General features: G+C 37.1%; 1 protein-coding gene across 1 annotated transcript in view; it reads left to right on the top strand.

Annotated features, from left to right (window-relative positions):
• The first annotated feature begins 9,758 nt into the window (after positions 1 to 9,758).
• LOC119792751 (galactosylgalactosylxylosylprotein 3-beta-glucuronosyltransferase 2-like) overlaps positions 9,759 to 22,152 on the top strand; it is a 31,503-nt gene continuing 19,109 nt past the window's right edge. Inside the window, exons 1-2 of the mRNA XM_038299513.1 lie at positions 9,759 to 9,845; positions 13,417 to 13,561. Coding sequence (XP_038155441.1) covers positions 9,759 to 9,845; positions 13,417 to 13,561 — 232 coding nt within the window. The remainder of the gene's footprint in view (positions 9,846 to 13,416; positions 13,562 to 22,152) is intronic.

The raw sequence follows: 22,152 nt of genomic DNA, 5'->3' as shown, positions 1-22,152 counted from the left end.
TGGGACAATGAACGAATTTACATTTTTTATATTTTTTTTACATACTCTGCTGTACCATATTTGGTGCTTTAAGTTTAAATTCTATTACAATATTAATGTATTATTTTTTTTGTGTGTGCATTGATGAAACTACAGACACACAATAAAGAAATCATATTTTTGGTGTTATTTTTATTTGGAGGATTTGGGGGGAAAAAAGAGGAAGAACGTTTACATACCTGCATAACAGCCTACCTATTCGATCTGTCCCTGCTTGCAAAAAAAAAAAAACTAGCAGCAGTAGTGGAGTTTGGAGATGCAATCCACTTCCTAAACCTATCTTTACGCTCCTCTAATTTATCAAGAAGAACTGCAATCAGACTTTTTCTCTCACTCCCAAATTGGTGGTTGGCTGCATATTTAGCATGCCTTCCCTGGAAATGCCTTTCCTAATTACTCTTTAACAACTTCTCAGTACAAAGCAAACATGCATGCAATCCTTTCACGTTGGTAATGAAAGCCAATGATTCGGTCTATTCTTCTTTGAATCATCTGTTCTCATCAAATATCTTCTTTGTTTTTTCCCTTTGGGATCCATGGCCCAAGACACATCCGCCGCTTTGTTTTCAACAGCCACCTGCCTGGCACGTGTGTTGCAGGCCATGATGCAAATCTTCCCTGACAGAAATGTTTACATTTATTGTTTAAATATATGTATTATACACATTTTTACAGCATTGGAAAAGACAAGGAATGTTTAATTGAACTTCTGCACACCATATTCAGCCGCAAGGAGGGCATTAAGAGCCGCTGCAGGTTGCCGACCCCTGCTCTAAGTGAGCGGTAGGAGATAGATAAAGGGTTAATATTAGGAGAAGCTTGAAACTGGAGAAAGCCAAGAGACATGAAAAGCTGAACATATCCAATATAACCATTTATTATAAAGGTGTGGAAAAAGAAATTATGGGCTGTAATTCAAGGGAGATAAAACAGAAAAGAGAACCTCTGAGTGAAAAACCCTCCATGCTGAGAGCTTTTAGGATTCAGTATAACTGTTTCATCAAATGTGTTTCTAATGCTGCCTTTTTTTTGTGATACATTTACATTTTCTGCATCATATCTCACTCTTTTTCACATAACATAAAACTTAAATATATTTTATTGGTACTGGATTTCAGAGAAAAAGACACTGCAATGCAGAAATCTGAAGTTGAGTGAAAAACGGTAACAGACTTCACACTGTTTTGGTTTGCAAATGAAAATCTGACATATCTCTTTTTACTTTTACTGTACTTTTACACAAAATCCAAGGCAATCAGTTCCCTTCAGGAATATCCTGATCAGCAAATGTCCTTCCCCTCTTTAAAATTAATTCTGCAGTCTATAAAATCTGCCTGTTCTGTGGAGGTTTCCAAAAAGGTTTATTAAAAAACGCATATTTAATTGGAATAGGATACAGTGACAACAAGGCACAAATGCTTTCTGTATTTGTTTTCATCTTTTATCCTCTTTATTAAAACATTCATATGCTTTATTAATTTAATACACCAATGTGTAAGCTTGCATTATTTTTTGGTGCATTTATATTTGTTCTCCATCTTTTTGTTAGTTAGTGCTGCAAACCTATCAAAAAACATAAAATATTGAAATGTATAGCTACATAAAGGCGTTGTTATTAAAGGTGAAAAATAAACTCTATAGTCACTTCTTAGTATAAATGGCATTTAGAGTTTAATAGGGGATCATCTGTCAACATTTCAATATAGTTTTTTCTACATTTTAGATTTAATGATTTTGAATAAGATTTTACTCGACATGTTCAGCTCAGAGTGTAATCATGTCACACAACCTAGATTTCGACACAAATAAAGATTTTTGCATGTTTTTCTTTTGTTTGAATTGCTTTAACGATCTGCAACTGAGGCAAGAGGACATGCAAGTATTGCTTTGACAGCAACTTAAAAAAAGCAAACTGTATGAAGGAAAAAAAAACTGACCTGACCATCAAATTAGTATAACCAATAGAATTTACTTAACAGGATGAATTAAAATCCATTAATTAACATTACCAATAAATGAATGACTTCAGGTAAATCAACAACTCGGAGAAAGAAATTGAATACATATTAGGAGCTCATCCTCTCGTCTTGATAGGGGGTATGGCCTTTGGTATTACCTAATCTGCACTTCCTGTCTAGGTTTGCTCAATGCCAGAACACATCTTTATGTTCACAATGCCGACATGCAGAAGTCTAGAGGAAACCACCATTAAAAGCAAATTGACACAAATCTTGATTGTTGTCTTTTGCATGCTGATATGCAAAAGTCTTGATTTTTGAACACAGATATGAATCAATAATGAATAAGGTCACTTGTTAGCATAACTGTTCAGCCAGTTAGGAAGTAAGCTTTAAGTGATCTAAGAGCAACTGATGTAATTTCGTTTTTTCTTAGACAATAAAAGCTGTGGATACAGGTCGTTTATTTTACATTAAACACCTTTTGGCTTTTGTTACTCAAATCCATGGATGGAAAGTTAAGTTAGTAAAATCTGACTGCCTTTTACCCTGACCCATGTTTGAAGGCTTTTCTTCTTTCTTCTCCATCAGTTCAGGCTGAACAGCCAGGTCCGTTGACAGGACCCATCATGCATTGAGAAATGGCTGAAATAACGTTGAGATAACAAACAATCTTTGATCTGAATACAAAACTATTTCAGACTCAGCTGAGTGCATGACAGCCTCCAAGCCCTGGCAAATTACAGCCTCTGATGGCTCAGTGAGTCAAGGCCTGCTTTGTATTTACAAGTAAACAAAGGAAAAGCTTGGGGTGAAAAATTCAGAGTTGAGAGGATTCGCATTTTTCACTTGACTCACAGCCAGGGCACTCTGTCTTGAAACACCCTGGTTTGGTCAGGTAATCAGCTCTGTCTGCCTTCCCTTGAAACAGATAGGTGAGAAGTGAATTGTGTGTACACACAAAGACACTCCTAATGATGAAGTTTATGAAACCCATTATGGATGTTCTCCTTTTCTCCCTCCTACCCTGGAGAAAGAGAGAGAGAGAGATAAAGGGAGAGACGTCACAGTGCTGTTTTCTCTGTGGGACGAGTGTTTGGGGGGGGCGAATCTGGGTGTGATTTTAATCAAGTGTATTTTTATCTCTGCGATTTTAATATGCATGGCACAGGCAATCAGAGTCAGAGAGGGGAGAAATGAGCAGGGAGAAAATGAATGAATCAAATTAGGGAGACTGAGGGAGGGCTATGAAACTGATGCAATGGTGCATGATGTGTGTGCAGGCTGGAGGCGTGTGGGGTTTATGTGAGAAAAGAAATACAAAGATTCACACCAGGGTTATGAAGAAGAGTGTTCAAACTATACATCATCTTATCAAAGCTGTGCAAATACTTAAGATCTTTTTATGAAAACAGAAAGAAGAAGGAGTGTAGTTAAATTCCTCAGCTTGAATCTCAATTTATTAGCTTGATCCCATTTGTCCAATTGGGAGCTCCATTAGGACAAGGCTCAACGTCCAGATTATAACTGGTTTAGGAATGCATTAAACAAGGTGATATCAGGTTTTTCTAAAAGACATTTCAAAGCTTCAATCCTTTTAAAAATGAACTGACTAAGCTTTAAGCACTGATCTTTTTCCAGAAACCAACTGATTTGAATAAACTACAGTAAGCTTGAAAAATAAACCCAAAAATCCAAGTATCCAGTCAGAGTTATGTCATAAGCCTGTTGACTGCTCATTAAAAACGATGGATTGAGGAACAACTTGTTGACATTAAGTCATTTTGCAAATTAATTTGTAAGTCTGAGTCTAGAAGTTGCTTTGACCGTGAATAGATGCACGTCTTATTCAGTGAAACATTGATTTATTGACTTTATTGATCTCACAGTGGAAAAATGTACTCGCAGTTTACTTTTATGACTGAATTTGTATAACTTTGCAAGTTAATTTACACATAATTTATGTTTTATACCATAAAAACACTATACTCTCAATTTAGCTTAAAAAGATTTACATTTGAGAGATCTATGTATGTTGCGGCTTCATAACACAGAGGTGGAGCTGTGTCTCATTGAGAGTTTAGGGAACTCTGTATAAAGAGCTGCTGTTAAAGTGTTTGATTCCTTTAGGAAATAATCTGCAGAGGTTAAAGCTCTCAGACTTTGTTTCGACACTAAAAAAGGTTATGTAGGGTTAAAGTAACGTAACTTGACATAGATGTTTTTGTGCCACTGCAAAAAAATGAAAAAGTGGATTTTTCATAAAATAAGTGCATTTTTTTTTATTAAAGAGGTAATTGAGACACTTTCCCAATGGAATAAGACAATTTTAATTCAAATTTTAGGGAAAAAAGTAATCTCCATTGGCAGATCCTTTTATTTGCCATCAAATTAATGTTGAATGCAGTTATTATAAGAAATTCCCAGTTATTTTTAGAAATATTTTTTTCAGTAAAAAGATTGTTCATAATTCTATTGTTCTATTGTTCTATAGTTCTATTAAAAGACAGGATTTTCACTCAAAATTGTAAGCATTCTGTTTTACTATTCAGACTTTAAGCCAATGTTACAGCTGGAAGTAGGTGTATAGCATTAAAAAGCTGTAGATGATAGCAGCATTGGTTCACATGGGACATCATCAGCTCCTGGTGCAAAACTGGAATGATCATTATTGTGGACAACAGCCAGAAAGCTGAGAAGCCAAATTACTCGTTAGGATTTTGGCATGGGAGAAACCATCCACACATCTGCAGTCAGAGCTGCCAGGTGAGGATACAATGTGGAAGTTATTAAATAGCAAACTCCTGGAGGAAAAGGCAATCATTTTGAATATATGCCATTGTCAACAACAGTTCTGCTGGTCTTCCTCACGGCCAAAGTGTTTACTGCGGCACAGATCTTTTGTTTAACCAGGACAGTCCCTCTGAGAGATAAAATCTCATCTGCAAAGCTGTCCTTGCCGAGATGATAGCAGTTCAAAGCGACGCTAAATTACAACTCATACCCAAAGGTTAAAAAACATCAGTGGTGACCAAAGATGTAAATGAAAAAACGCAATAGTCCAGCAGGTTTTTACTTGTAGTACATTTGTTTAAAGTCACATGTGGTCAAATGTTGTTTATTTGAGAGCTTTAATTAATCATTTTCACACTCAAAAGAAAAACCTGCTTTAATCCTTAAAAACAAATTGAGTTTCAGCATTAGCTCTTAGCTAAATACTTTTCAGACTTAAAGAGGAGAGAATCCTATGCTGAAATAAGTGTCTCTTGATAAGAATGGTTGATTAAAAAAGGGAAGTAATGAAAAATTACCCCAGACATGATCTCTTGAGAACATCTAAAGACGTTTAAAGAGTTTAACTTCCTCTTTTATGCACAATTCTATTAAATTATTTTACACTGAATTAAAATGTTGTGAAAGCTCAATGCTTAGAAGATATTTTGTTTTAATAAGCCTTGGGGAGGTCAGTAAAAGGTGTCATTCATCAGCTTAATAAAATTATATATGGTTCAAGTAGTTGCATTGCCTGCTTTTCTAAAAAAAAAGAAAAAAGCTGATAGTTTAAATTGAGATCTGGAGGCTATCAAGACCACTGGAATACAGTGAACTCATCAACATATGGAGATGAACTGAGCTTTTGATATGGAACATTGTCCTGTTAGAAGAAGACTACAGATGATGGGTTGACAGTGGTAAAAAAGGTGATGGACATGGTTATCTACAACACTCAGGCATGATGTGGCAGTGAAATGTCTACATGCTCAAATGCAATTAGTAGCTACTGTAGAATCGACTGATACAGTATTTGGGTTTTCCATGCAGTTATACAGGTGGACATGTTAAAGTGACGCATGAAAGTAAAACATCTTATGTTTTATCACTCTTTCTGTCACACTTTAAATAGTATGTAATATGCATCTGTCATGACAAAGGAAAGAAAAACCCAGTATTCAAAACAAGGCAGACTGTAGGATATTTCAAAGTGTTTATTCAAAACAAACAGAGCCGTGGTAGTAGTGGCTACACTGTTGCTCATTGGAAACTCTGCAGAAGAGAAACACAGGTTAGTGACCATGATAATCTGATGGAGGATGATTATCCATGTGAGTCACTAACCTGGTTTAACAGTTCAGTCCATCGCCAGAGAACAAGGTAGGATCCAGCCAGTGGGCTGCCAACAAGTTGTGCCTGGTCCAGGTGTCCAAAGTCTGGTCAGGGATACAGATCAGAACAAGAACAGGCTGAGGGTTCCAGGAGTCTACAGACAGTTCAGGCAAACCATTCAGATGGGAACAGGCAGGCCCAGTGGTTGAGAGGCAGACCAGGTCAGGATCCGGAAATCAGAAACAATATGATACGCTAAAAACCTCTCTCACCACTGGCCAGTAAAAACAAGACAAAGATAATCTGTGCCTGATAGCTGGATGCAAGTACCTTAAATACAGGCAGAAGCAGGTTGATCAGATAAGCGGTAATGAGCAACCGGGCAGTGTTAGACAGGTGAATGGAATAAGCAATTAAACCATCCATCAGTGCCAAGATCGTCACAGCATTATAAAAGAAAAATAGCTGAAGTGGTGATTTCTCCCTCTTTTCTAAGGGTACAAACAAATACTTTGCTAATTATTCAATGGTCATCCTCTCACAACATTCTGCAGTAAGGACTAATTTATATTCAAAGTAGTCCTTATTACACTTGGCCTCTACTTATCTCCCTTTTTATTTTGTTCCTCCCACCAGAGCATTGCATTATGGCAGCATGTACCTTCTCTGTGTAGATAAAGCTTGCTGTAATGAGTTTGTGCTGCAAACTTCTTCTGCCAGCAGTAATCTGCAGATGGCAGCATGAAAATCAGTATGAGTTAATGCAGTCGCCACGAGCGGGATAATGTTCCATCTGTCGAATCCCTGTCACCCCACAGCTATGCCTGGCTCCCAGCAAACATTGTGACATTGAATCGTTGCCTGTAACTAAGCCAAGATACGCTGGTTGACTGTTTCCTATACCAGGATGTTTACATGCTGGTATCAGTTGACAAATATCAGCCAAGCTGGCTTAATCTTTTGTTGATGCTCACGTGATATTTCTGATTTGAATGGTACTGCTTCTATCTTCTAACATCATATACCTACATGTGAAGCCTGGATGTCTTCCAATAGTAATGAGTAAATGAGCTATAATGCAGCTAGAGGTAAAAGGTGTCACAGATGCATTCTGACACCTCCCACCCACTGTTTTTATTTATCTTTTTAATGCAACCAGGTGATGCCCATAGGCATTTATATAAGACACATTTACTGGCTATCTAACAAAGTTACAGTTTTCCTTTCCTAGCATGTTGCATGCTGCAAACAAAGGTTGGGAACAGAAAGAGAAGATAAAGATGGGTCAGAGGAATACGCTTTATCTGAGAAGGCTCATGTTAAGCAGCTATACTTAAGAGCTAGAATTAGATGAGAGCAAACTTACTCATCAGCTGATGCTTCAGGAAAAAAAGATCATAAATTGAAAAAAATGAATAAATCAAAGCTGTTAGGGATGAGAAAAAATGATGTACAACATTTAATAAAATTAGTCTGAATTTGAGAGCAGATGTCCACTAAAAAGTATTTTCAGTCAAGCCAGACAAAGATAATCTGTGTAAATCTAAAATGCAGAGGAAATAATTATTTATTCTTGTAAAAATGATTTAATGGCATAATTTTTCAATACAACCTATACCTGACTGACTGTAGGAAAGCTATTGCCTCCTAATCCTTATTACTGGCAGCATTAACTCCCATTAAACATTTAGATATTTTGAACCTTGATGTTATTTCTGCCTGTTTAAGCATCATATCATGTGTTTAAGCATCAAATCTTAGTCCAGACAATGAACAGACCACTCAACAACTGTAATTCCACAAACTGAAGTGCAAATACTCTCATTCATTATTTTCTGCTAGAGAGTTATCCGTCAATAAGGACAAGTTGTTCTCAAACCAATGACAGAAGCAATAAACTACCTGACTGCCACCTCTGAGTTTAGCTGTAGGATTGATTTTTCCTTCTATTAATTCTTCTAGTTTTTCACGGATTGTAACAGGATGTGCATCCTCTGGATGGTTTCACCTTTTTGTTGTCAGTTTTCCAAAAAGTTTGGGGGATTTACACAATGCTCTTTTAAGGCAAGTGTTAGGTTGGGTCTCCTCAGAAAAAAAGTTGTCCGGTAATGTGAATTAATAAGTATTCTATTTTGATGATGGTAATGCAATTTTTAAAGCTAGTCAAAGCTGAACCAAAGCCAAAAATCCTCTGCTGGTTTCCAAGTAACAATTCGTGTAAACCCAGTCAGAGATTTGGAGCATGTTTGCATACCCTCCGGCTCCATTCCAACACTTTCTAATATTGTGTCAAACTGAGCTGGGCTGAAAGAGAAGAAATTCAAACCAGGAGATCATTAGCAGTCAAACTGGGATTTAAGCGTTAAGCCAAAATAACGACCGTAGTCAAGGAATGAGCTTGGCACGTAGTCCTTTTCCTTTTCTTTCTGCTGTTCTTTCTCCTCTTCAACAACGATTTTAAACGACAGAGGAGCTGACATCTTTGAAAATGGACCTAAAAGCGAGAGAGTACAGCAGACAACAGCAAAAAGAGGAACAAGGGGAAGGAATTTAAGAACCACAAGGGGCTTCAGTATTAGCAGGGAAAAGGCTTCAAAGCTACCAGTAATGCCCTGGGGCCCAAACAGCAGCAAGGGGTCGGAATGCGGAGCAGAGGAGGCTGAGAGAGTTGGAAATGTTGGAGCGAAAAAGGAGGTGAAGAAAACATGATGAAAGTGAGGTCAGACACTAATGAAATGTTCCATTTATCCACTTCCTTTCATTATGTTAAAATGTAAAGATAAAGTCACCACACATCATGTTGTTTTTTGGAAGATGAATGTCTTACAGTTATCATCTCTGACAGTGTGATATAAATAACTGACAATTTCCTGGTCTTTATCAGGGCTGTATCACAGCAGTGATTGGGCCTATTTCCAGCACCTGAGAGCCTTTCTACCTGCTGTTTGCTGTCAGCAGCCAGTGAAACTTTCTCTTGGGTTAATGACTCCTTTCTAACGCAGGTATTCACTGATTTCAGAGATGCAAAGAGTAAACATGACAGTAACTGTGTGTTATATGCAGGAATCTTCCTCAGTCTAATCAGGAGCTTGTATATACCCACCAGGATCCCACAAGGAACATCTCTGTTCCTTGTGGGCTTCCAATATAATGTTGGAGCAATATAAAACCTAGAGCTTTAATAATGTTTTAAAAATCAAGAATTTTATGTAAAAGTTTGAAATCGTTCAATTCAATTTTTCCTATTAATACTTCTTCAAATATCCTACAGTGACTTTAGCCACCACATGCATTTTATCTCCTTCAGTGAGTCTCTTACAGGATTCTGCCTGTTTGTGTTAAATGTAAAGATTTATGTGCCATTTATGTGTCGTTGCATCATGTTATTATTTAAACTATATAACATTAAATTATGCGTAACAACACCACATGATGTAATGGCTTGATAATTAATGTGTTCAGTGGTCTGCAGGCAAAGTTCACCTGCCTTACCCATTTTATCGACGGCTTTCAAAGTTTCAGACCTCTAGCTTGTTTTACTAAAAAAGCTGCCAATTTTTGTACATTTATCATTGACTATTTTCAGAATTTTCATCTTTCATTTTGGTTTTCTCTGCTCCGTCCTTGCTTCTTTTACTCTCCAAATTTCAGACACGAATGACGAACCAAGTGACGTGTTACATCAAGGTGTGCAGGAGGGGGAAAAAAGCTGCCACCATAGGTGTGGGCAGTCCAGGGATGGTGGTAGCAGAGCAAGTTATCCACTTAGGGCTGAATAACGGCATAAAAAAAAAAATTTAAAAAATTAAATCAACAGTCCTTGAGGCCCAAAAGTAAGAATGGATCAGGTCCTCCCGATTAGCCTCTCTGGGCCTGCCTACTACAGAGAAAATACCAACTGCAGACACTCATGATTATCAGACCCAGTAATTAACCGTTCTTTGTTTCAGCAGGTTAAGGTAAACCTTTGTAAAACGAAAAACACTTAAGTCTTGTTCTTAAGAATATTTCCAGTTGTAGGTTCATTTAACCCTGGAAAAGAAATGCTTTAAATAAATAATTAAAACATAAAATTCATGTAATATTTATGTCCACAATGAGGGTATATTAAAGTCAGACCACATCGTACCCCTGACTGTTAAAACCCTTTATTTTTTATATTTAAATGAACACATTCTTTAAAATTCCTTTGGCATTTTAAGTGAACCAGTCAATATTTCTTTACACTTCCTTCAATTTACTTATTTGCTGAAAAATCACTGGGAAGCCTGAAAAAAAAATGAACTACTGGAGGAATGCTGGTTTAGATTTAAGTACTACTAATAAGCTGATTAAATAATATATACGGTAAGAATTAACGGATGTTTTATACCAGAAACAGCATGAAACTAAATCTTTGACAGCTTCTTTGACACCTCTGACGAATGTTTTCATTCTGATACTGAGCTGCTCAGTTCAGTATCACACAGCTTAGTAGGTACTTTCCTGGAGGCACAAATTGTTTGATTAGCCTGTCAACTGCAGATTTAGAATATGTGACAGTAATGCTTTAACCTTTCATTGACCTGAATGGAGGCATGGAACTTACAGGGCTGCCATCAATCTCTGTAAAAAAAAAAAAAAACAAGAATGGGGGAGGCACATTGATTACATCAAGGTTGCAAGCCAGTCACTCTCAAAATCAATCAGAAGGAAGAACACTTTCTTATCAATCAAACCAAAATTTGCTAGATTAAAAAAGCTGAGACTTTTGAACATATCCCAGGATTTAGAAGCAATTAAGCAAACATATATGCTAGAAATAAGATCCACCAGAAGAGGTAATCCATTAAAACAATATTTAAAGCTAGTAGTAATCACATTAAGATATACCTCCCTAGAAAGGACAATGTCTCAAAGATATGATTTTAGTATATGCTTGGTAGAAGCAGGTGTGAGGTGTGAGTTTGGTCTTCAGAACGTGTCTTTTCCTAAGGGCTCTTAGCACCAGTTAGAAGGAAACTGCAACAGGATTAAATGAAAAAGGAGAATAAAAAGTAGGGTGATTGGATGAATAGTTTTGTAAGCCTTATTCTGACCTACCATCAATTTGACTGTGCAATTATCAGACAACCATTCCCAAGGATATGCTTTAACTATTTTGCCGAACTACTACCAATGACATACCCAACTACGAGCATTGACATGTCCCCACTACGACCAAAGATCGTAGTGCATCATAGTGGTCTCTTTAATATCCATATACCATCATTTGGTGAGTTTGTCAGAAAGCATAGGACTCTTTTCCACTGTTATGCTGATGTTGCTCAGCTATGTCTGTCCATAAATAATGATGAATCTAACCAGTTACAGTAGACTATAGGCATTTCTTGTTGATGTAACCAAGATAAGTTAAAATTTTGTTATTTTGAATTCAGACAAGACAGAAGTTACTGTCTATGGGCCAGAGTCTCTAAAAACAAGGTGATTAGTCAGTTACTTTACCTAGACAGGGTAGCGCTTGCACTTATATAGATATTTGAACAAGACTTGTTATTTAAATCCAATATTGACCAGGTTTCTAGAATATCCTTTAGCGATTTCTTCAAAGTAAATGACACTGCTCGCAAATGTTAAATACAGTACATGCTCACCAGAGGAGAAGCAAATTCTGCAATGTCAGTAACTAAGTGCAACCAGCTGGGTTTTCCAGCTGACATTTAAATACATGATGTGTTGTAATTTGGTGCTAAATTAGTGTTAAACTGAATTGTCTGAAATTGATTAGAATGAAAAACTGAGGATTAATTCAAATGCATAATCCAGTCAGATTTGTTATCTTTTGAAAAAAACTGTCATAAGAGAAAGAATTAAACACCAGATAGTGCCTTGATATCAGGCTTTTGTCTCACTCGTATACCAAACTGCACATCTGCTCCTGCAGTTTTTAAATTCCCATCTCATAGCTTTGTGGATGAGAAAACCTCAGTTCAAAGAATATATCTGTAAGTACTGGTGGAAGATTCCAGCTAAGATCTTTTCCCTGTCTTGGTAGTTCCCTTTATTTGGAACAAAGTTTGATATGAGGGGAAAGGCTCAAAGAAAGTTACTCACAGATCAGGTGCAGGGTGTGAGGTACAAAGAAACAAAATTCTCTAAATCTAAAAAGAAAATCAGTGCAAACAAAATCTTTATCCAGACCAAATCCCAAAATAGTGATCAATTCTGTTCAACTGTGAAAATGCTCCTCACCGAAGCAACACTGAGCTCTGCTTGGTAGCCGGATCATAGCTGTCAGAAGGAGCTGTACAATCAATCAGAGGTGGACTTGTTGTAACATAATGTGAATAGATTATTAAGAAGAATATTGAAACAGGAGTGAGCATATTTTAAAGAGACCTTGGAAATAGCTGCTCTTTAAGGAGAAAGGTCAAGCCTGAGCTGTTTCTATATTTTTCAGGTCACATAATCCCTATTTCTTCAATAAGTACCAACATTGATTTCATAGGACTTTTTCAGGTATCATGGATTTTCCTTGGTGGTCACACTGTGCTATAATCCATACATTGTGCTTTATTTACTTGGCGATGCATTGCTGCTGTGTGATGTAGTTTTGTTCTGTCTCTTTGTTATGAAAGAGTCTGGAGGCTGTTTGATTGAGAAATGAGATGCATTGTCTAAACGACTGAACCTCTAGGCGGCGGGGACTGGAAAATAAAGCAAAACAAAAAAATCTCACACACAAGCACTCATAGGTTACAGCACACATACAGTTCTCTGTCCCCGAACAGTCTTGTCCACCACCCATCCACCAAATTTGTATCTCTCACTCTCTCCCTGTCTCATTTTGCATCACACTGCCTCTGGCTGTGTGCAAATTCACTCGCTGTGCAAATGGAAAGCAGATCTGCACTGTACAGTTTCATTTGGTCTCATATTGCTGCTGCAGGAGAGTCTCTTCATGCTGCTCTCCAGCTTTTTCAGATTAAATTAAAGATCATTCATGCAAACGGATGCACATACAATTCATTTCATATTCGCTGTCACTGTTTGTTCTCTATGTCTCTAAGGCCTGTGTCATCCCTTTGGCTTGGATTGTGTGCAGAGACCTCAGAATTAAGCTAAGTTTGCCTCTCTATAACATAACCTTTACAATATATTGAGGACCTGCAAGAACTGGTGTCCTCTTAACTGTTCAAGAGTTCAAGAGCCCATAGGAAGGCATGGAAGTTTCATTTTTCTTTTTTATCTATCCCTTTTTTATTTTTGGCACTGTATGCTGAAAAAGCAAATATCACAACTTCTTTTTTTTTTTTCTCTCTCTATCTTCTTACAGATGCGCAGCACTCGAGGTGTTTCTGTTTGGCCCGTGGGGTTTGTGGGTGGCCGATCATATGAGCGCCCCCTGGTGTCCGGGGGGAAAGTTGTTGGATGGTACACTGGCTGGAGACCAGACAGACCCTTTGCTACAGACATGGCAGGTAAAGAAAGAACAAAGAAATGTGAGGTGTGCTGTAAGAACTAATACCAAAGTGACAGAATGTCGTAAAAGAGACTATGTCAACTTCCTACACAAGTCAATTGCCTGCTCAGGTGAAGAGGTTCTAGTAGCAGCAATCGACTGCTGGTATGACTGCTTTAAACAGTAAAAGCAACTGATAAATGCTGTAACAGAACTTGTCTAGTGAAGGTTAAGAAACAAACCAGTCATCCCTGCTGGCAGGAGAGACTAGTTGCTGGACAATATGTCCCTATTTCTAACATAAATTACCAGCAGAAAGCATGGCACTCCCACCGACTGCCACTCTGGGTCCCTGAGCAAGACGTTCTCATCTTAATGTTATTATTATTAGACCTTGGAAGAATATGTTTATTATTTATGAACAAAATGCTTCCCAGCAAAATGTTTGCCAGATTTACTGCTGTTTCAAGGCTGGTATGTTTTGCTAGTATTTCCCTATGCACAGCTTTGTGCATTACATCTCCACTTTATCTTTTACTCATCTAGAAGGAGTTTGTGCCAAGGTACATTTGATGTTTCTTTTTCTAATGTTCCAGGTATGACATTAAAACTACCAATATTTCTTGGACTCTTGGGCTCTAAGTTAAAAGTGTTAAAAGGAGCTCATAATTCTTCACACATTGATAAAAACTGTAGTTACTGCTCAGAGGTCAGTTCTGATGTCCTTCTGCCTTAACATTGTGTTAATATGGCTGTATACTCTAGAGCATCCTGTACTCCTGCTATCATAGAGGTGACCAAACTTATCATGTACACCTGATTATGTCGTAAAATAGGGGAGAAAATTAGAAAAGATATGGAGTGTCAGGATGTTCATTTTACCCTTCCAGTCCATTGCTCTCACCAACTGACCTAAGAGTTCATATTGTGATAAAGCAGACTTTTTATTTTCTAAATCAGACTGTGGGGTGTAGGGTGATTAGAGTGAGGAAGAGGTAGACTCACTTATACAAATTTCACTCGAATACTCATTTGTTATTTTTTGTTTTTTTTTGCTTGCCATTAAAAGAAGTATGATGAGAAAAAGCAGACTTTATATATTTATCAGACTGCGGGGAGGCCAGACTGAGTTTGGTAACCCCTGCACCCCTACGCCTCCCACCTTTCCCTGAAGAGAAGGCTAGTAAAAGTGAACCATAAAGTGAACCATAATGTCCAGATTGTGTCAGGCTGAGTGTATGTGGGATTCTACAGCACCTCTTCAACCTTAGCCTGACACAGGAGATGGTTCCTTTGTTGCGGAAGACCAACTGAGGCTCTGACACCCCACTTCATAGAGATCACAGAGAGAGACTCCTATTGGTTCACCTAGGCAAGCAAGCAAAAAAAGGGGGCTATAAGGACCCGCATAAGTTTGCTTCTCACTTTAGGGTTTGAATTGAAGATGCTATCAAACATCTGCTTCGACAAACACACCATCATTCAGGCAAAGCAGACTGCGCTGAGGATTAAGTCCTTTTATTTGTCTTGTGCATAAATATCCTGCCTGATTTGCTTTGTCTGAAGCTCCAGAAAGCTCAGGTGGAGAAGAAGCAAATTCTACATACAACAAACATACTATTAAGATCTACAACAAGTGGCTAAATGAAAACCAATAAGAATGGCAACATCTAATTTCCCTTTTGGAACAATACTTTATTTTTCAATTGAAATAAATTTAATTGACATTGCTTAGGCAAAATACACAGAAGTGCTCGCTCCCCTACTTTTCAGAGCAGGAAGCAGTTGCTCTACTAGCTCCATTATTTAGACATTGATGATAATCCACTAATCAAATACTTTAATCAGCTTCACCCACTGTGGCTGCTACTATGAAAGCAGCAAGAGTGTACTTAGTTTTCTCCAAAAGTAATTGTTGCTGTCACCATGATAAAAAGTTTTCTCACCAGAGACATTGAGAACTTTGTTCAGCTAAGTTCCTTAATGGCTTTTTATTGCATACCAATTAATGAGTTATTGTCTCAGACCTGCTACAACTCAAGCATAATTAGTATCCATTAGTTTAATTATTCGTCAGCTTAAAATGAACACAATAGTTTCAGTTCATATCTAGTAATAAACACCAAATCTTTTTTGCTTTTATATTTTTCTGTGCTCACCACACACTGTAGAAATACTCCATCTTCTGCTTTTTACCTTGTAATTAGGGGTCAGTGGCAGACAGACTGGTTAATTGACATCATTAAAGACAATCAGACTGGGTGGTTAAGAAAGAAAAAAAAAATATCATAGCCTTTTATGTTTCTCTTTTAAGCTCTCAGGACTAGTTAACTGAACAGCCTAAATCAGAGTGAACATTTTGAATTGTTGGCCACCTTTAGGGGAAAACAGAAACAGTAATTTTGTTGCACTCTCTCCCTGAGCGTGCCCACACAAATCACGCTGCTTTTAATTGGGCCGCTGTTTTTTTATGGATTAATTTTCCATAAAATGAGATCTGATCTTTCCAATTAAATGTTCCAACTGTTACCCCTCCACAGAGGAGCTGCTGCATGTCTTTGCTTCATAGTTTATTCCTCAGATAAATCGTCAGGCAGGATTCAAGAGCCTCGTTAAATAAAACGGGGCTGATAAGCTGCAGACTAAATAGTTTCAAGAAACCCAATTCTCTGATGGTACAGTGTCTCTTGGATAAAAGTTTGAAGTTAATGTTGGATTTCTCAACAAACATTGAATTGACTAGAAAATATTACGAAACATTGCTCGGTAGTGTGAGTTTATGGTATTCTAGGAAAATAAAAATGGTTTGGTTGGATTAAATGTACACTTCACATTTCAGAGTAAGCCATGCAACCCAGAATCTTATCTGTAGATGCATTCGATTCCTCAATAGAACATGACTTCAAACTTGCTGGAGGCACCTCTGTTGAAATGCACAGTAGTAAGATGTTTGCTGCATTTTGTCACCAGGTTTGCACGTTTCAACTGGGATTTCGGTCAGCTTTTGTTTTCTGGGCTGCTGCCTTAAAAAGCAAAGCTTCAGCTCAATCCATAGATTTACTGAAGAACTGATATTTTTCTTATTTGCTACTCTTCAGATACTTTGGTGGCCTTTCTTGAGTTATTGTCAGCCTTTGTGACTCATCCACCTTCCATCTTCAGAATTCTGACTAAGGAAAAATTGTGTGAATCCAGGCTTTTATGGTTTATGGAACTCTCTATAGGCCTTTAACTGATATAAAGTTATCATTGCTGTACAGTCAGCTAAAAAAATAGACTTAAACCATGATGTAACCAATGTGCTTGGGAATAAAGTTGGTCCTAATCAGCATTTCTAATATTTCTAGTAGAATTGGCTGGGTTGCTGCTATTCTAAGTAGATGTGGGTTCTATAGAGGGAGGCTGTGATTCAACAGCCTTTAGATCCCTGACTGCACAACTGTCAAACATCAGGTTAAACCTCCATTCTAGTCACCCCTCCATCATCTTCCTCTCTAAGGATATAGTGAGGGGCCTCAAGGAGTCTATTTTAACAGTACACCTGGTTACCTGCTGATAACCTGATTGGCCCTGTTCTCAGACATTCTACTGATGAGTTAGGGAGTGTATTGCAGCACCTGGTTCTAGGATCATCCCCAAATGCTGGAAGCACCTCACTGTCAATCCAAATTCCTAAAAAGAGCCATTTTAATTAGCTAATCAAAGTCACTGACAACATCCACAAACATTTGGAGATTCCCAGCTCCTCCGTCATGCAGACTTTTCCACCGACTTTAAGACCCAACCTCATTTTCACTCTGCCAGGTGTTAAACATGAGTTGACATGTTTACATAGAAAATTAGTAATAGTTACGAGATACTTCTTCAAAAAAGCAAAAAAAAAGCTCATTTTTTTTGTTTCCTGCTTTTCTCATCTATTTCTGTTAAACATATAATAAGTGACATTAAGTAAAACATCATAACTGAAATATTCACTGATCTTAGGACTGACCAATCGTTATAATGTTTTTTACTTCTGAGCATTTTTTTGTGGTTTTGTGGACCTTAATTACCTTAAGCATTTGTTTCACTGTGGAGGGAATATTGGAATATTTTGAAGTACATTTAACCTGTGGATCCTGATTGCAGCTCATTGCTATAAATCAGGATTAGAGTCGGATTGGTCTGTTTTGTCGTTTGGTGACAGCCAACATTTTTTGTAAAAGTTAAAACTTTTTACATCTGGATCCGTAGTGGATTTTAGCGCTAGTTCAAAACTCAAAGGTTCTTCAGGGTGATTTTTATGTCTTTCGGTGCATTTTGTTAACACACAGTCCAGCAAACTTCCCCAATCCCTGCTCTAACCTTTTTAGAGTCCTGGCCCTAAAAAATAACAATTTTCATAAAGTATGAAAAACTAAAATTATCACGCTGAGTGATGGAAATCATCTTATTCTAGCATTGTTTGAAAATATACTGAATAATAAAAACCAGCAACCTTATTCTAAAAACTAATTAAAACTGTCTGAATTGAGGGGAAATAGGTGCAGCCAACTATCACTCAAATAATCAGTCTACTTTATTTCTGTAGCAAATTTAAAAACTGCAGGGTTAACCAAAGTGCTGTACACAAAACAAGTTAAGAATAAATAAACAAGATTTAAATGGACATAAAAACCAGTTTCACAACACGATTAGCGCCATAGTAAACTACACAGGTCTCAAAAGCCAAGGAATAAAAATGTATTTTCAAAAGAGATTTAAAAACAGCAAAAGAGGAGGCCTGTCGGTTACTGAATGGTAACCTATTCCACAATAGAGAAGCTGCTACAGCAAACATTCTGTCTCCTCTGAGCTTCAGCCTGGTTTTAGGGGAGGTCAGAAGCAGCCGATCAGCAGACCTCAGTGATCAAGGTGGGCAATAAGGCGGAAGCAGCTTCAATAGATATGGTGCAGCGAGGTTGTTCAGACATTTAAAAAGAAATAACAGCAGCCTAAAATGAATTCTATAATAATAACTAAACTAAACTAGAATAAAAAATTCAAAATTCTTATAACCTTGACATAGTCATATTAAATTCCACTCATTTTTCTTTATTAGGAATCTGTTAATCCTTCTTTCTCAAAGTATGTAAAGTGTAACCAGCTTTCATAGTGGAACAATTTAATCAAACTCTAATTTACATCTAAATTTAGAGCGGGTGCAGATGTTATACAAATAGGTTTTATGAAACTATTATTGTGCTGATGGTCAAATGAAAATATAAAGCATATGCACAAATCAATCTGTTTGCACAGCCTTTGTGGAAATTCAATCAGCTTCCGTACCCCCTCCGATCTGAGGGAAGGTAATTCAACACACCGACCAAATAAGAATGGCGCGTCTGTCTCCTCTCATTATTTCTTTTCACCCACACTTACTCTGGGTTTTACGCTGTTTACTGAAAATGGGTGCGGTTGGAAAACTAGAGGTGAAAAGAAGGGATAGGACAGAGCTACAGAGGTGGATTCAAGGGGCATTGCTGTGGTTTGTGTGATTCTAAACACACATGTTCGCAGGGACACACACACACGTTTGCCCTTGGGATTAGCTCACATGAATCCTCAGCATCAGGAGCAAGCCTCTGTGTTTCTCTCCTCTACAAAGCCTGAGATCTTATCCCTCCATCCTCTTTTAATTCATCCCCAATCTCAAACACAAATACACACACTGACGCTCGCACACACTGTAATTATGGCCCTTTATTTTACACTGCTTTGTGTAATTACATAGCCAATTTGCTATGCAAAGATTTACTGCTGCAGATGTATTAAGATGTTTTTCTTTCCCTTATTTTTTTTTTGTCCTTTCAAATTCTGCAAAGACGACAATGACTGTGCAGAGCAAACAGCCCAAACTTTATTCACTCCTAAATTATTATTCATTGGATTTACAATGGGATGTATGCAGAGCGCTCAGCGAGTGCCAGTCCATGTCTTAATAGTATTGTGTTATACAACGCTGCATTGTTAGCAGATCACTAAAGCCTCCCATCTACTGCTCTGTCTCATTTATCCAGACACAATGGAGCCTGCGCAATTACCGTGTGGAGTGCTGTTCACCTTATTCTGTGTGTTTCTCTAATTGTGCACGCACACACTGTAGACAAGACTCTAATACACACCTGCCATCACTTGAATTGAGACAAAGGGAGAAGACAGATTGTTCCAGGACATGAATATGCAGAAAACATGCAGTTGAAAAAAAAATGCTTGATTTACTGTTGAAAATGAAAGTGTGAATATGGAGGTGGAGTAAAAACAAAGCACAGTCTGCAAGCAGGAGGAGGCACTGCAACACAGAGAGGCTTGTACCTTTGTTGAAGTGGTACTTGTGCCTTGGGAGTGCTTCAGGGATGGGGACATGAAAATGTTTAACCCGGAGTAACCCTGGTGTTTATTTCCTGATGCTGGGATGGTGAGATGGCAAGAGCATAGAGCACCTTAGCAAAAGTTTGAGGAACGTTATCAGAAAATGATTGACTGGTTTCAGGACTTAACAGAAAGTCAACTTATGTATAGGTAAACAATATTATCTATCCTTATGTATATATGTCTGTGTTTTATTATGCACAGTGTTAACCCTTTTGATGTTACATCTTAAAGCTACAGTTTGATAAAAATGTATTATACACCCTTTCTGTGTTTTTAATTTTTTCATTTTATGTAACATGGCATAATGGACTTTTAAAAAAACAATTAAATTCAGTTTTCTCATATAGCATCAATTCAGGACACATTTCATCTCAAGGCACTTTACACAGACAATTTAATTATATTGAATGGTTGGCCTTTGCAGCATTGTGAAGTGATACAGCGGAGATACAAATGGAACAGAGTCTTTATAATGTATTACTACATTGTCTGACAATAATCTGCTAAAGTAAAAGCTTCTTTTTAGGGAGGAGAACGCTTTTAAAGTTGAAGAGTTGAAGGTTACTCAAAAATGGTCAGGAAGGATAGGGTTCTTAGATAAATGCATTCACAGTCAATGCCATCTGTCAGCACAAGGTCTAAAGTATGAAGCTGAGAATTTTGAACAAAGCGAATCAAGTCAAACCTATCACCTTCATTCTCAGCATGGATGTTAAAATCCTTCACTATAATGACCTTTTCAGTATGTAACACTAAATCAAATTATAGTCTAAAAACTAATTTAGAAATTTAGATTAATGACCTATTTGATTATACAAAAATTATGCTTTACAATTTGGAAACTAAGGTTTAAATGTTCAAATGAAATCTAACTATTAACTGGCCAAGGACTGATCAGTAAATCAGACTGAAATATTTTTGCTACTCGTTTTTTGCCCAAAATGTTTGGGCATGCAAAAATTTAAGTAGCTAGAGGCCATTGCCTTATTTATGCCAACATAAACCTCTTGATGCAGCCAGGTTTCTCTAAGACAACATAAATCTATTTGATTATCGCAGAGCAAATCATTGATTAACACACCGTTTTAAGAAAGAAATCTTACATTTTTCCCTTTTTTTCTAAACTGGAGTCACTTTAATTTTAATTAGGTTATCAAGATTTACTCCTTTATGATTTTTTTTCTGATTTATACGATTTTGACCATGGGCTAGACAATGTCAGGTGGGGTAATGGCTGGGAAACAGCAGAGAATGAAAATATGTTTATAAAAAGTTATAGTATTTTGCTCTAGAGGATGTGTTTTTGAAAATCACTTCACAGGAAGCTTATTTAGTTGAGATTATAGGTGCCTTTTAAGCACCATCATATCAGGATATGTTTTCAGCCTGATTATAAGTGTAAAACTGCTAAACAACATTTCAGGTATTATTTATATGTCTTAGACTTGAGTGTAAGGTATCATACAGTATATCAGATAGATATTATTACACAGAGAAGGAAAGCAAACAAAGTGTTGTTTAGAGTGATAAGACCTGTTGTCAATCTCTTGTCAGCAAGGTCAGTCTTTGCTTGAACTGGGTCAGTTTTGATTAAAAATAGCTCCGGTAAGGCACTGGGGAGGTCTCCATCTCTGTCTTCTTCTGTCAGTCCTTGGTTGTGTGAATACCACAGGAAATTGTTTAGATGCCTTTGACTTCTTTAACAATCTTTGTTTCAGTTTAGTCTCAGATCAATTCAAATAAAATTGTGTTGTTGTTTACTGATTCCTACTGTATCAAAGTTAGTTAAAGCCAAGGCTTATTTAAGACATCCATAAGTTCTTGTTCTTGATAAAGGAAGAAAAAAGCAAAATCCTTAACCTTTAGATGCTTCATCTCAGTGTCAGTCATCAATAGCTAAATTGTAGGTAAATTCATATTTTTTATACACTTTTTGTGTTAATCTTTGTTTTTTTGGAAAAGAGAAATTGCTTAATTTTCACTTTATTTTGAATGGATGCTTAGTAATGACGGGGGCGCTGGTTTACACTTCCTAAATGATGACCTTTCAGCTAATATAATTGCATTTCTGTTCTTTTTTTGTAATCAAACATTACGTTCAATCAGTCATGTTATTTCAAGTTTTATTTATTTTGAACTAGTCTTTATATAGCAAGCTTGTATGTAAGTATTTGGCAACAATTATTTCACCATACACTAGCCACATTGGTTTGTATT

This window comes from Cyprinodon tularosa, unplaced genomic scaffold (genome assembly GCF_016077235.1).
Source record: "Cyprinodon tularosa strain WSP-4 unplaced genomic scaffold, ASM1607723v1 ctg43, whole genome shotgun sequence".
NCBI lineage: Eukaryota > Metazoa > Chordata > Actinopteri > Cyprinodontiformes > Cyprinodontidae > Cyprinodon > Cyprinodon tularosa.
This window is presented reverse-complemented; position numbering and strand designations above follow the sequence as displayed.